The sequence below is a fragment of the Polyodon spathula genome, chromosome 2 (assembly GCF_017654505.1).
Source record: "Polyodon spathula isolate WHYD16114869_AA chromosome 2, ASM1765450v1, whole genome shotgun sequence".
In the NCBI taxonomy this organism is placed as follows: Eukaryota; Metazoa; Chordata; class Actinopteri; order Acipenseriformes; family Polyodontidae; genus Polyodon; species Polyodon spathula.
The window spans coordinates 79,454,911-79,467,185 of record NC_054535.1 but is presented as its reverse complement, the minus strand read 5'-3'; the positions used below and the strand labels follow the sequence as shown (position 1 = coordinate 79,467,185).

The window sequence follows — 12,275 nt, the reverse complement described above, 5'->3', positions numbered from 1 at the left end:
GATATAACTTAGCAGGCTAACTCTGTTGCAAGAACATAGACAGAGTTTAAATTAATCTAGATAACTCAAGCCAGGTTAAATGTTTCTATCTATGCGTGTGGAACCAACTGAGTGTTGTCATGGTAATCTTATTTAACAGTCATCTGAAAAAATGAAAGGGTGACTTTTTTACTGCTTCAAGCAACACATTATAATATACATTTTTTTTAACCAAAAAAAAAAAAAAAAACCTGCTCCTGACTACTGCTGTTCATATATCAACATAAGACTTATGTGTTCGTGTTTAGGGAGGGTGTGTGTGTATGTATGTGTATATATATATATATATATATATATATATACACAATGTGTGTATATATAATATTAGTGCTGTATTTTGATTAATGAAAAATAAATATGTACTATATAGATGTTTTAGGAGATCTGCCAGATACAGGATACCATTCCTAGAGAAGCAATATCGCTCGGATGGGGTAGAATCTGGATTATTAATCGGATCATGGCGATCACTGGACACCCTCTCCCCACAAAATGTCCTTCTTCTAATTTAGTGTTGTCAGGATTAATCAAGCGTGATGTTACCATGGTTTTAAGCCTGCCTGAGTTATCGTTTTGTGCAACAGACTAAGCCTTACTTTCACAATTTAAACCTGGAAGTCATCAGGATAACTCTTTAAACCACTTTTGTGCAATAGGCCCCTAGTTTGCATCTGTTCTGTTCAAGGTTCATTTACCGCCAAACATTCGCTATCCAAATAACTGGTATTCCTTTATCTGTCTCAACTAAAATGTCACTGTAATGTCAAAGATTTCATGAGTACAATGCTAATCCCTTGCTGCTTGGTTGCATTCCTAGTTGGCGGTTTTATTTTTCCACGTATTAAGCAAACATGTAAATGAGCAAATTCACAAAGAGCTATATAAGGTATTCTCTTCTCACCCCTTCTGCATCTTATTTTGTACAGGACCAAATGCAGTTCACACAAGAGCCCAGTTGATATCAAGTTGGTTAACATTGCATTCAATAAATACTATTGCCTGTGCTCTGTCCCCAAAAAGGGTTTGGTTATGTTTACAATGGCTTCTGGTACCCAGAATGGAACATTCTTTTCTTTTAATCTGTCATCCTATGCTTTGGAAATGCAAGTTCCACGTATAGAATGCCTGGAGAGGGTAGGCCAGAGCCAGTTTGGTACAATTATCATTCCATGGCTCAGTGTGTCAAATTCAAAACAAATTGTGCAAGGACCACTGATAAGTGGGTAGGGTAAAAGCATGAAACTCTAGAACATAGGTTTAAAAATAAATAAATACATTCAGTGGAATTAGTAGTGATAACCTAATGGCACAACCTTAGCAGAGCACATTAACATATTTTGTGCTATAAGGGAATCTTAATGGAAATATTAAACAAATTGTATTTAACCATCTGTGGTGTTAAAAGCAAAGCCGAGACAATGGTCAGGCATTTGCTGTAAACCCAAATGACCAAAATTTAGTTAAGTAGAAATAGAACATTTCCATAATGTCATTCTAAAGTTTAGGGTAAATCAACACCCTTTTTAATGCAAGATGGGTTTAATTAGTGGTATGTTCTTATGAGGCCTGATATCTGAAATATTAGCATAGCCCCTCATTAATTACCATAATGACAGCCACTGGCAGTAATTAAGTTAATTGTAAACCCATGTCAATTAACAGATTGTTTCAATTTTAAGGAATGATCGTGCTACAATCACCTCTTTGTTGCAAGTGTAAGGTATTAGAATAGTACTTCATGGTTTAGGCATGCATTACCTAATATTTACAACATTAAAAGAAACCAAAAAAATTAAATCAGCATTACATTTATTTTGTTTACACAGGGTTTAATAAGTCCCCTCTGCTTTCAGTAACAGTACCCATACAGTATGTTATTATATTGGCCATCAGACATTCAGCAATACACATGCGTCTAAAGTGCACACACGACATCATCAAACAAGCATACCTTCAGTAAAACCACAATGGACCTGTAAACTTGAAAGGTCTGGTATTACTGGGATGTTCAGTTGAGTAGCATCTCCTCTAAGTAGATTTTTGTCTTAATTTCCAGGGCTTGTGAAAATTCTTGTTTACCTTACCAAATACTGTTTCTAAGATCAAATAATGCACAGAAAAAAAGCTTAATTCACAAATGTTAAACCCAAAACAACAAGAGGTGTAAAATTTAGGGAGCATAACTTCTTAAGAAAAAAAAGATAGGTACACTAACATTTCAAAGTAATTGCTCATTCTTTATTGCAGTACAGTACTTTAAAGAAGACTTGAACTATTCATTTTGGCCGATGCACTGCATTTTTTAAATTAATATTGGGGCTATGATTTTTTAAAAAATCTGTAATGCTTTTAAGCATATATTAGGTATTTGTTTTTGCTGGCAAAATAAATCAAAAGTGTAATTAAAATATACAGTGTGTATTTACCATAGAAGTGCCTTTAAACCTAACCAGAATACACAGTTCATCATCATACTATGTGTTAATATTCATGACCCTTGGCATTATGGGTTTGACGGTTGTAGTGTTAATCCAGTTGATAAACATTTGTACATATGAGTAATGTACCTGGGATAACCAGATGTCAAAGCCACTTGCCAGTAGTGAAAGTCCAGCTTGTCATTGTATTCTATTTCTCCAGAATGACTGCCACATTTTTAACTCTTTCATGATTGATTTACATTATTCCTTAGGATTTCCACTGTTGAAAATGCATACAATTCAACCAGATCTTAAAAAACCAACACCTTTTATTACAAATGTTTAATAGGAGAGGTTTATGCTACAAGTTGAAACCATCTGAAGAGCTGCTAAAGCAAGCCTCTTAATGTTCCATTAAGTCTAGTGTCTCAGAATATGAAATACGGTCTTAAGCAGTTCTAAATTTGAGGAACAGAAATCAGAGTAGCTCTGATGCTACTGAACACAGGTGCTTTCTGTTTCAGGTGTAGTGCTTGGAAGCCACAGCTTTGGGATTAGCCTTAAGGGTTTTTGTACTAATGGGTTGCTTCAAGCTCTAACGCAGCATTGAAGGTGTTTGTGCTTTCAGGTATTGAAGTCTGTCTACTGGTCTGCTCAATACTCTGTCTCAGAGCCCTCAGCAGTGTCAGTGTTACGAGACAGCATGTAGTTGTCCATGTCTATGGAAGGGCAGTTGTGGATGGAATAGCGCAGTCTCTCTGCCATGGTAGCCTGACTTGTGTAAGGTGGCAATCGCAGCTGGAAGAAGCAGGTCTGTGCTGTAGGGAGGCCATTGATGGGCTGTGGGGAAAACAGAAGAAAGCAGGTCTCTTATTACTGAAGAGATTTGTTTTGTTGTCCAAGCTGGTGTAAATTAATCTTGTTATTGATCAAAAGGTTTTGTACTTAAAATCACATGAAAATAGCTTTGACCTTTAGTCGATGGTAACTGTTTGCTAACAATACATGTCACCCTTGGCAGTGCAGGTGTATACTAGGTCACATTTAGAAATCAGAATTCTATATTTAAGTAAAAGTTGAACAGGTACTAGAGAAACACAGTGTAAACACACATACAGTAACCTCTGTTTGGGGAATTAATAATAGTGTAACATAAGAACTGCTGTAAAACAAGAATAGTTCTATTCTTCCTGTTGAAAGCAGATAAGGAATGTTCTGAATATTTTCATGGAGACCTGTAATTCAAACTGCTGCACAGTTTTTTGTAACGTACATATTTTATAAACCTGACAAACAAGTGTAACATACTGCACCGTACTTAAAGCTAGGGAACAGGACACCTTCGATTCCCAGAATCTGATGCTCTCAGTATCATTTTATCAGAATTAGACTTGACATTCTGTTGACTTAGAATAGCAAACATACATCTCCTCTAAATCTCGTAATTGTTCATGTTGTGTGAACCTCAAAAAACCAAGCAAACTTACCTATGTATGGGTAGAAATAGAAATAAAACAATATAGTGGTAAAATCTTAAGAAATACTAAAAGAAACAAATTCAACAACAAATGTTTTTTGAAAACTGAAAAGTAAAATCGGACAGTATAGTGATTCTAGAACTTTATTGGATTGTAAAGGTTTTCTCTTACCCGGTCGACTTTGATGATCTGAAATTTCTGGGTGATGTCAGCCGTGTTTGCTGGTAACCTAGATCTTCCTGACACAAATCGCAGGAACAGAACTCTCTCCTCATTGGTAAATTCCTCTAATGTCTGCCACAGCCAACCAATCAACTGATGGCTGTCGTTAATGTCCCGGTAACGCACAACCTGCTTCAGTGTTTCCACAGACACCTCTGGCATTCCACAGACCAACTGCTCAAACTGCTTAGCTGTGAGCAGAGACAAGAGAGGCACTGGGATGATTGAGGACATGCCTTCTCTCACTGCGGCCACCTGCACACAAAGAACAAATGGGGACAGACAAATAGGTATTTCATTATCTAGCAATTTATTGATTTAGGCAATGTATACATACACATGGTTTCACTTACCTGTTGGTCCATTTCATGCAGTCTGTAGTTGATGGCTCTCTCTACATAGTCCTTTCTGTTTGGAAAGGTCAAAGGGATGTGACATCCTCCAGGAACTATGGGGACCAGCCTGCCATCAGCACTGCGAGCAGTAAAGGAGTCCAGAGGAATCATCTATTAGGATCAATGAAAGAACATTACTGATTTTACTGAAAACTTGTGTTTCCATTTCTTATCTAACATTTTACACATAGAACTACTGTACTTAACTTTTTTTTTTTTTAATATATATTTTGTTTACTTGGTGGCCTCTGTCACAACTGAATGTCTTCCAGTAACACTCAGGGATCTCAGCAATTAATTTGTGTGACAAACACAGATGAAAACGTTTTATATTACCTTGCTTAATATCATACCCCATTTACTATCATTATTTTTCAAAAACCACTCACCATACACCATTGGTTCTTTGAGAAATTATCTCTCAATATCTCACAAATCCGCTTATTGTCACGTTTTATGCAACCTGTCAAATGCTGCGCGGCCGGGCTTTACTAAGTAACCACAGGATATAGTTAATTTTCAACGCAACTAACCACCAATAATCATCTCAGCTGATAAACTGACATTTTGTGCAGCCTGTCAAATGCTGCGTGGGCGGTCTTAACGGAATACAGTTCAGTTACAAAACACCAACGTCACCAATTGTTTCTTCTTTAACAGTCTTATACAAATGCACACAAAAAACACATCAAGTGCAACAACACCTAACTGATAGCTCTCATCAGTCGACAATTCACATCTTTTTTTAGATAATGACACAAACTGTTTTGTTCCAGTTAATGATATTTGTCCTGTAGCAAACTACATGCATGTGTTTAATTGTAAATAATGACTAAATGTACAGTATTAAAACACTGCTCTTTAATTCACTGTTTGTTTTCTTTCTTTTTATCCTCCCACTCGTAATGTGCTCCCAATGGCAAATGTGTATGTATATATATATAAAAAACACTGTTTACAATCTGTGATAGTAATTTGTGGCTCTTTCACTCCAATCATAGATCGTGTTCCAACCCCAATGATTTTAGTTGCTATAGGTTCACTTAATGTTAGAGCAAGGCTTTGGACTGATGAGTTCAATATTTAAAAGCCATGGCAGACCAGTAAGGACCAATAGTTAAGATCAACTGTCGTATACCGAGATGATGAGACCAACACCTCTTTTTTTTTTTTTAAAAGTATCTATTTCTTTGATTGAAACAGTAAAAGTATCTGCACGGTTAGATTGAATTATCATAGCCTTGGTACACACATTTTAATTATGTCAATTGTGATATTTAGCTACACTGAACAAACCCTGTAAGTAATACTTTGTTAGATTAAGTAAAGGGATATAAAATCTAATTGTAATTCCCGCCAAAATTGAAAATGGACAAAATGGCTGACTGCCTTGTGTGGGACCGGTGTCTGGGTTTGAATTAATATACAGAGCAGGTTATTTTAGATCCCAAAATGTAGAGGTGTGTCAATGGGACCTCTGTGAATAGAGAGATGTGTCAGTGAGACCTCTGTGAATAGAGAGATGTGTCAGTGGGACCTCCGTCAATAGAGAGATGTGTCAGTGGGACCTCCATCAATAGAGAGATGTGTCAGGGTAGACCTCCATGAATAGCAGAGTAGCGCTCACTGTCTTCAGGGCAACCTTTTATTTGTAGTTTTGTTTACACAGTGTTCTGTTTTGCCTTCACGTATTACTGGCACGCACAGCTGGGTACTGCAACCACTGCTGATACCATTGCTAGTACAGTCACTGTTTTTAAATAATAATTCCTGAGTGCCTGTGAGATGAGTCAACATCACCTCCGTGTCTCTCCCCATTTGTCAGAGGATAACAGACACCCCTTATCAAAGGCTAATCTTTTTGATAAATGCATTATGTGACAAACAAAAACTGATGGTGCGATTTCTGCATGTACTGCTGTGAGAAGTAACGAAGCTTGTCATGAGCAAAAAAAAAAAAAAAGCCTTGCTTTCAGCAAACACTGTCTGCCTTCTCAGTTCATAATTCATCTACAGGCAGCATGAGTAAAAAGGGAAGCTTGAACTTTTGAAGCATACAGTGAAGGTAGAAGTTTTTCTTGTATCTGGTTTCCTCACCACAGGGAAGTTGTCCTCATTGATGCCGCTGTTTTCCAGGTGCAGGATTCCCTGCAGGCTGCGGTAGTTGAGCAGGTCTACCTCCTCCAAGTCCTGGCCATTGAGTGGGATGGAGCAGAGCTGCTTCCACACCCAAGGAGCCAGGTGCAGGGCCAGAGGCTTCTTGGTCCGGATAGCAACGGCCATCAGGATTCCCAGGAAACGAAACTGGACCATGTGATCTTCTGAGCAAGCAGAGGGATTGAACAAAAACCTGAAACAAACATCAAGGTTCATTAACCACTTGCCTTTACTGTCAGCATGGGTGCAGTAATGCTAAAAGAAGAAAATGCTATACAGTAGTGAAACAAAAAAAAGTGATTAAAATATAACGTGTTAATAACTTTACAGAGGTGCATGCTGTAATGTACCGGCCAGCAAAAGTAATGCAGAAATGCACTAATATACAAGCGATGATATTAACTTAATAGTTACTACAAAATTTGAATGATTTGTTATGCAAACTGACACATATTCTTTACTCTACAAAAGCTTCATTTATCTGTTGAAAATCAGTTTCAGACAGACTTTGATAAAAGATGGATACCATCTGCTTGGTTAATAAGTGTGTTTCCATAACCTAGGAACAGTCTCAAAAATGATGACTGCTAGCAATTCTGAGATCATACTTCCAACTTCCCTGAAGGAAAACCGTAATCTCACATATCTAGCCAGAACAAATTTAAACATCTTGCAGATTTGTCACTTCATGCCCAACCATCCAGGCTGACTATGGTGGCTGTACACCTTATTGACTGTGCTATGGCAGGCATTTCTAATTTCTGTCCAACCGTTTTATGTAAAGCATCATATTTTGTATACCAATATAGTGTATTTTGATAGTACAGTTTAAAATATCAATAGTTAATACAACAGTATACTGGAAACCTACAGCAATCCATGAATTAAATCAGAAGATATTTAAATATCAAAATCAGATGCAGTTATTTGACCCCTATGAGTCAGTGCCTTTAGTATTTTTATTTTACACTATTTCATTTGATTTCTCATTTGTAGATCTGTTTCAGCAACCAAAAAGGTCACCGTTGCGTAAGCTTTCTTCTTACACAACAGAGCACATAACATGATTACAGTCATCATCTGGATCCTATCAAATTTGCCCAAGAGGTTGTGGGTGCAACACTAACTTTTCCAATCTCCTTTGTGTATCGTTTGTATTTACACTGAGAACAGTAGAGACTGTATTACATACTCAATTTGACATTTTATCTATTTGTCTGTTAATGCATTCTGAAACAGACTGCAGATAATCACATATTATACGATCTGAATAACTGCAATGTACAACTAATTCTCAGGACTGCCTTGAACTACAGTATGTAACCCACATAAAACAGGTTTTAAGCCTAGACTAATACTTTTTAAATGAACACATGCTTTACTATTATTCATCCTAGCTTCTGACAGCTATTGTGCAATAGCCATGTGACTTAGTGATAGCTAGTTAATGGTCTTTAGCTGGTTTTACCTTTTTGATCCTCCCATCAGAAATGACTTTTTTGGGTTCTCTAGATTCTATTACTTGGTAAAAACCCCATGTTCAATATATGCCCACAAAACACAGGACACCACAATGAAACAAGAACAAAACACATCTGCTTTCAATGTTATAATCTGCATGCTGTAGCACTGCAAGTACCTGTCTGAGTTACTGCCAACATCAGCAGTACTGTTTGGAGTATGAATGAGCAGATCCACAACACCAGACTCTAATTCCTAAAAAAAAAAAAAAAAAAAAAAAAAGTTATATACTAACAATGGATGTTAACACAAGGTCTTCCCAATTCTCTGGCTGATCCTAGGTAGAAACTAATCTATCTCCATACTGCCTGGGAACATATGAGGGAATTACAGAGCATTCAGTAAATCTGTTCTTATGAGACAGAAAACAACAAGAAAACACTCATAATGGCTGCATAAAAAAAGACAAATTCATCTCCAGAATACATTTAGGAAATTCCCTGGTAAAATCCAAATGGATAGGAAATTAGCATTACAGCATATTGTACAATCCTGAAAAGCATATGACATACAGCTAGTCATTTATTTAAAATGATTGCTACTTATGTTACAGCCTTCAATTATTAATTAGAAAAAGTTGTCCAGCTCTGCCTATTGAGTCTTACTGCTGAGAAGAGTTTCCTAGACCTAGCCTCACCTGACACATCTCTGTGATGGTGTCGTCAAACACTCCACCCGCATCGTCTGCTCCCTCACCCACCAGTTTCACCTTCCAGGCTCTGGAGGGCAGCCGCAGTTCAGAGGGATTCAGGTTTACCACCTGTCTGGCGATCTGAACAAAGATGGGCTTGCTGGAGCGCCCCCTTCGTAGAAGAACATCACAGTGTTAACAATGCTTGTGAGTGTATGGTACAACACAGAGGTAAAATCACCTCATTGTCAAGGCATATAATGGTATTTACTTTCTGTATGGCATCTGCTGACACTTTCCTAAATATGCTAAAAATAGATGCGAACTGCCCCCCAAGGCCTCTGTATTTCATCAAACTAGAATTTTATTTATGATAGCACAACATTGCCTTATAACTAGAACACAATTTTAAAGTGAGGTGACGGTATATGTGACTAACCACTGGCCTACAATTTATCTGTTCTCTGAAACCCTGAAAAAGAATGGATTATTATAAAACTACCTGGTGGAAATTCTCTTGACAGTAATCTGAGGCCCATAAGTCTTTCCTTGTATCATTGTCCTTCCAATAGATCTAACCAGGGACAGGGTGTTCACCTTAGGTGACAGCAGGCCTCTTAACTGGCCCTGTGCAATCGCAGAGGCTCCTGAACTGTATCGGGAGGCTGAAACCTGCTGGAGGATAATATATACTTCCATTTATTAGACAAGGGTTACAAGTCAATATATTCAAATTTAACTGAAAATTGAGATGGTAGAAACATACTCAAAGCATAATATCTGCTTTCACAGAGATTGATTCAAACTAACCTTACATTAAAGTAAAATGAGGTAGTGGGTCTCATGACACATTATTTATTTGTTTTGTATGAAAGCTCTTGAAACCAGCTTTAAAATGCCACTATATACCTCCCCCCCCCGAAGGGATTCCCCACACAGAGATAAATTAGGTCAAAGGTCATCAAAATGGGTTACGCTGTGGGGCATGAGTTACACAGCTTCTCTTTTACATGCTCACAACATCTACCTTGGAACCCCTTGCTCTATGTGCTTTAGAAATTGGTCCGTTTGAGCCAAAATGACTAGTCCAAGATCAGTACTCAATCAGGTTCTGTGAAACCAGATGAAATTCTTTATTCGGATAGACTGTTTCCTTTTGATCTTTGTAACTGACAAGAATATTTTTTGACAATTACAGAGAATGTGGTGTTTGATCTGCACTTATAGGAAACTATGTTTTACAGTAACAACTGTAATTGATTTTGTGAAATAAGCCCAAAATGCTGTACAACATGTTTACCTGATTCATTGGGTTGAGGTTGAGCAGTCTCCAGGACTTGTACATTAAATCAGAGAAGTGGTAGAGGACCCTGAGACGGGCATTTAGAACCTCAGGGTTGCAGTCTTTCAGTGCATTGTACTGTGGGGGAATGGACTGAGGAAGGCCAAGTTGGAGGGGTGCCATGATGCCTGTAACACAACCATACATCACTCTGTTAACGGAATATAAAACAACTTTCACATGGGTTTTCTCTTTCAAATTTCTGTAGGTCAATCACTTAAGGAAACGTTCTTATTTTGATGTTACATTGCTTTTTTTTGCATTAGTGGCAAATACTTATTTTGATTCTACGTATCAAATCAAAGTTTTAAGTTTGACCTGGAGCCCTGGCAGCTGGAGATGGGGTGGTCCATGCAGCACTGTGACACCGTCCAGCTGATATCTGTCTAATGTTCTTCCCTTGCAGGGCAGTCACCAGTGTCGGCTCTTTCACCGGGTTTGAATGGCCGAGACCAAGCTGAAAATGCAAATAACTTACGTTAAATACCCGAACTAACAAAAAAAAAAAAAAAAAAAAAAAAAAAAAAAAAAAAAAAAAAAAGACAGTAGTGTATTTCTGACACCTTTTTCTTTTATAATGAATTGATTTGCAATGTACAGTACCTGCCCTTCAGAGTTACACCCCCAAGTATAGACGTCTCCTGTAGAGGAGAGAGCCATCATGTGCTCTGATCCAGCTGCAATATCTACCACAAAGACACTCTCCAGTGCTGGCACAAGCTGTGGATGGTTATGGTTCTTCTGCATTGACTCCGGGAGCCCAATCAGACGTTCTGAGAACAACATTTGTATACTTTGACAGCACATTTTCACACGTGTGGTATAATCCTCAGGTTGATCATTTTGTATACAGAGTTTCTTATGTCTCCAGCATTAAAATGCTGAACCAGATATTCTAACACTAACAAGCACTATGAAAAATAATTAGATAGCACTCTTGCATCAGATATACTTTTGTGAAGACAATGCTCTAAGGATGCCCTAAAGAGATGCCACATACATCAATAACTAGTTTGCTGGTACCAACAGATGGCTGATCGGAGTGTATTCTTTATTGTATATTTGACACAATTAGAACCACGGTCCAGAACCCTACTGAAAAACAGCAGGACTGCAAGTTTCTATCTGGCCTATACCAAGTTTCAGGTTGCTTTGTGATTTGTTTTGTTTTGAGTGGTCCTAGTAAATCACAAGTGTAAATCAGTGTATCTCCAATCAATTCTGTCAATCAAAACTAGAAGATCTTTATAATTTTAAATATATTGTTTGGAATCATGAACCTAAAAGCACAAACATTTTAATTATTATTGTTATTATGTTTTTACCTTGTCCAAAAGTGTACACATGCCCATTCTTCGAAAGTGCAATTGAGAACTGGGTTCCACAAGCCACCTTCTTTATTCCTTTGTTGCACAGCTGTTCCACCTTCTAAAGAAACAAAACAAAAATAGTTACATCAAATAGACAACTATTGTTAGAAAGAACATGCTACTTTTTCAATTTAACACAAAGTACAACTAACTGAAAAACTAAAACTCCCTAGTCACTTTAGAATGGCTCGTTACCTGTGGATAGCACTTGACAGTGCAAGACCCTGTGCCTAGCTTCCCATAATCCCCATCTCCGAACGCCCAGACTGTCATGCCATCAGAGGACACTACCAGTGTATGATTTAAACCACAGGACACCTGCAGACAAAGAACAGGACAGTGTACTGTACATCTGAAAAGAATAAATGATTCATAGTTTAAATTGCATTACAGAATACGACTAAAACTACTGTGTTGTTATCCCAAACTTAAATATAAATCTAATTGAAATTAGAGAAAAAGAGAGGCCTGGTTCAGCAATAAAACCATGCTTACCTGTCCTATGACGTGACCTTCCAGGGCCACAACTCGTTCTGGTAACATTTTGTTAGACGTTGATCTTTGTCCTAAACGGCCATAGTCTCCGCTCCCGAATGTGAACAGTTTTCCATCAGCGGTCACCACTGCTGAGTGCTTAAAACCACAAGCGAGCTGGGGAGACATAAAAGAGGGAGTTTGACTTGTATTTCCAGTGATCTGA

At 37.7% G+C, this 12,275-nt stretch overlaps 1 protein-coding gene across 1 annotated transcript in view; it reads right to left on the bottom strand.

The window, feature by feature from the left end:
- Positions 1 to 1,837: 1,837 nt before the first annotated feature.
- The window catches only part of LOC121327008 (probable E3 ubiquitin-protein ligase HERC1), a 76,407-nt gene continuing 65,969 nt past the window's right edge, over positions 1,838 to 12,275 (bottom strand). The window contains exons 67-79 of the mRNA XM_041270750.1: positions 12,071 to 12,226; positions 11,771 to 11,893; positions 11,531 to 11,633; positions 10,809 to 10,978; positions 10,524 to 10,662; positions 10,164 to 10,333; positions 9,366 to 9,535; positions 8,870 to 9,035; positions 8,351 to 8,427; positions 6,652 to 6,904; positions 4,513 to 4,665; positions 4,109 to 4,414; positions 1,838 to 3,299 (exon numbers count right to left, since the gene is read on the bottom strand). Coding sequence (XP_041126684.1) covers positions 3,114 to 3,299; positions 4,109 to 4,414; positions 4,513 to 4,665; positions 6,652 to 6,904; positions 8,351 to 8,427; positions 8,870 to 9,035; positions 9,366 to 9,535; positions 10,164 to 10,333; positions 10,524 to 10,662; positions 10,809 to 10,978; positions 11,531 to 11,633; positions 11,771 to 11,893; positions 12,071 to 12,226 — 2,172 coding nt within the window. The 3' untranslated portion in view covers positions 1,838 to 3,113. The remainder of the gene's footprint in view (positions 3,300 to 4,108; positions 4,415 to 4,512; positions 4,666 to 6,651; positions 6,905 to 8,350; positions 8,428 to 8,869; positions 9,036 to 9,365; positions 9,536 to 10,163; positions 10,334 to 10,523; positions 10,663 to 10,808; positions 10,979 to 11,530; positions 11,634 to 11,770; positions 11,894 to 12,070; positions 12,227 to 12,275) is intronic.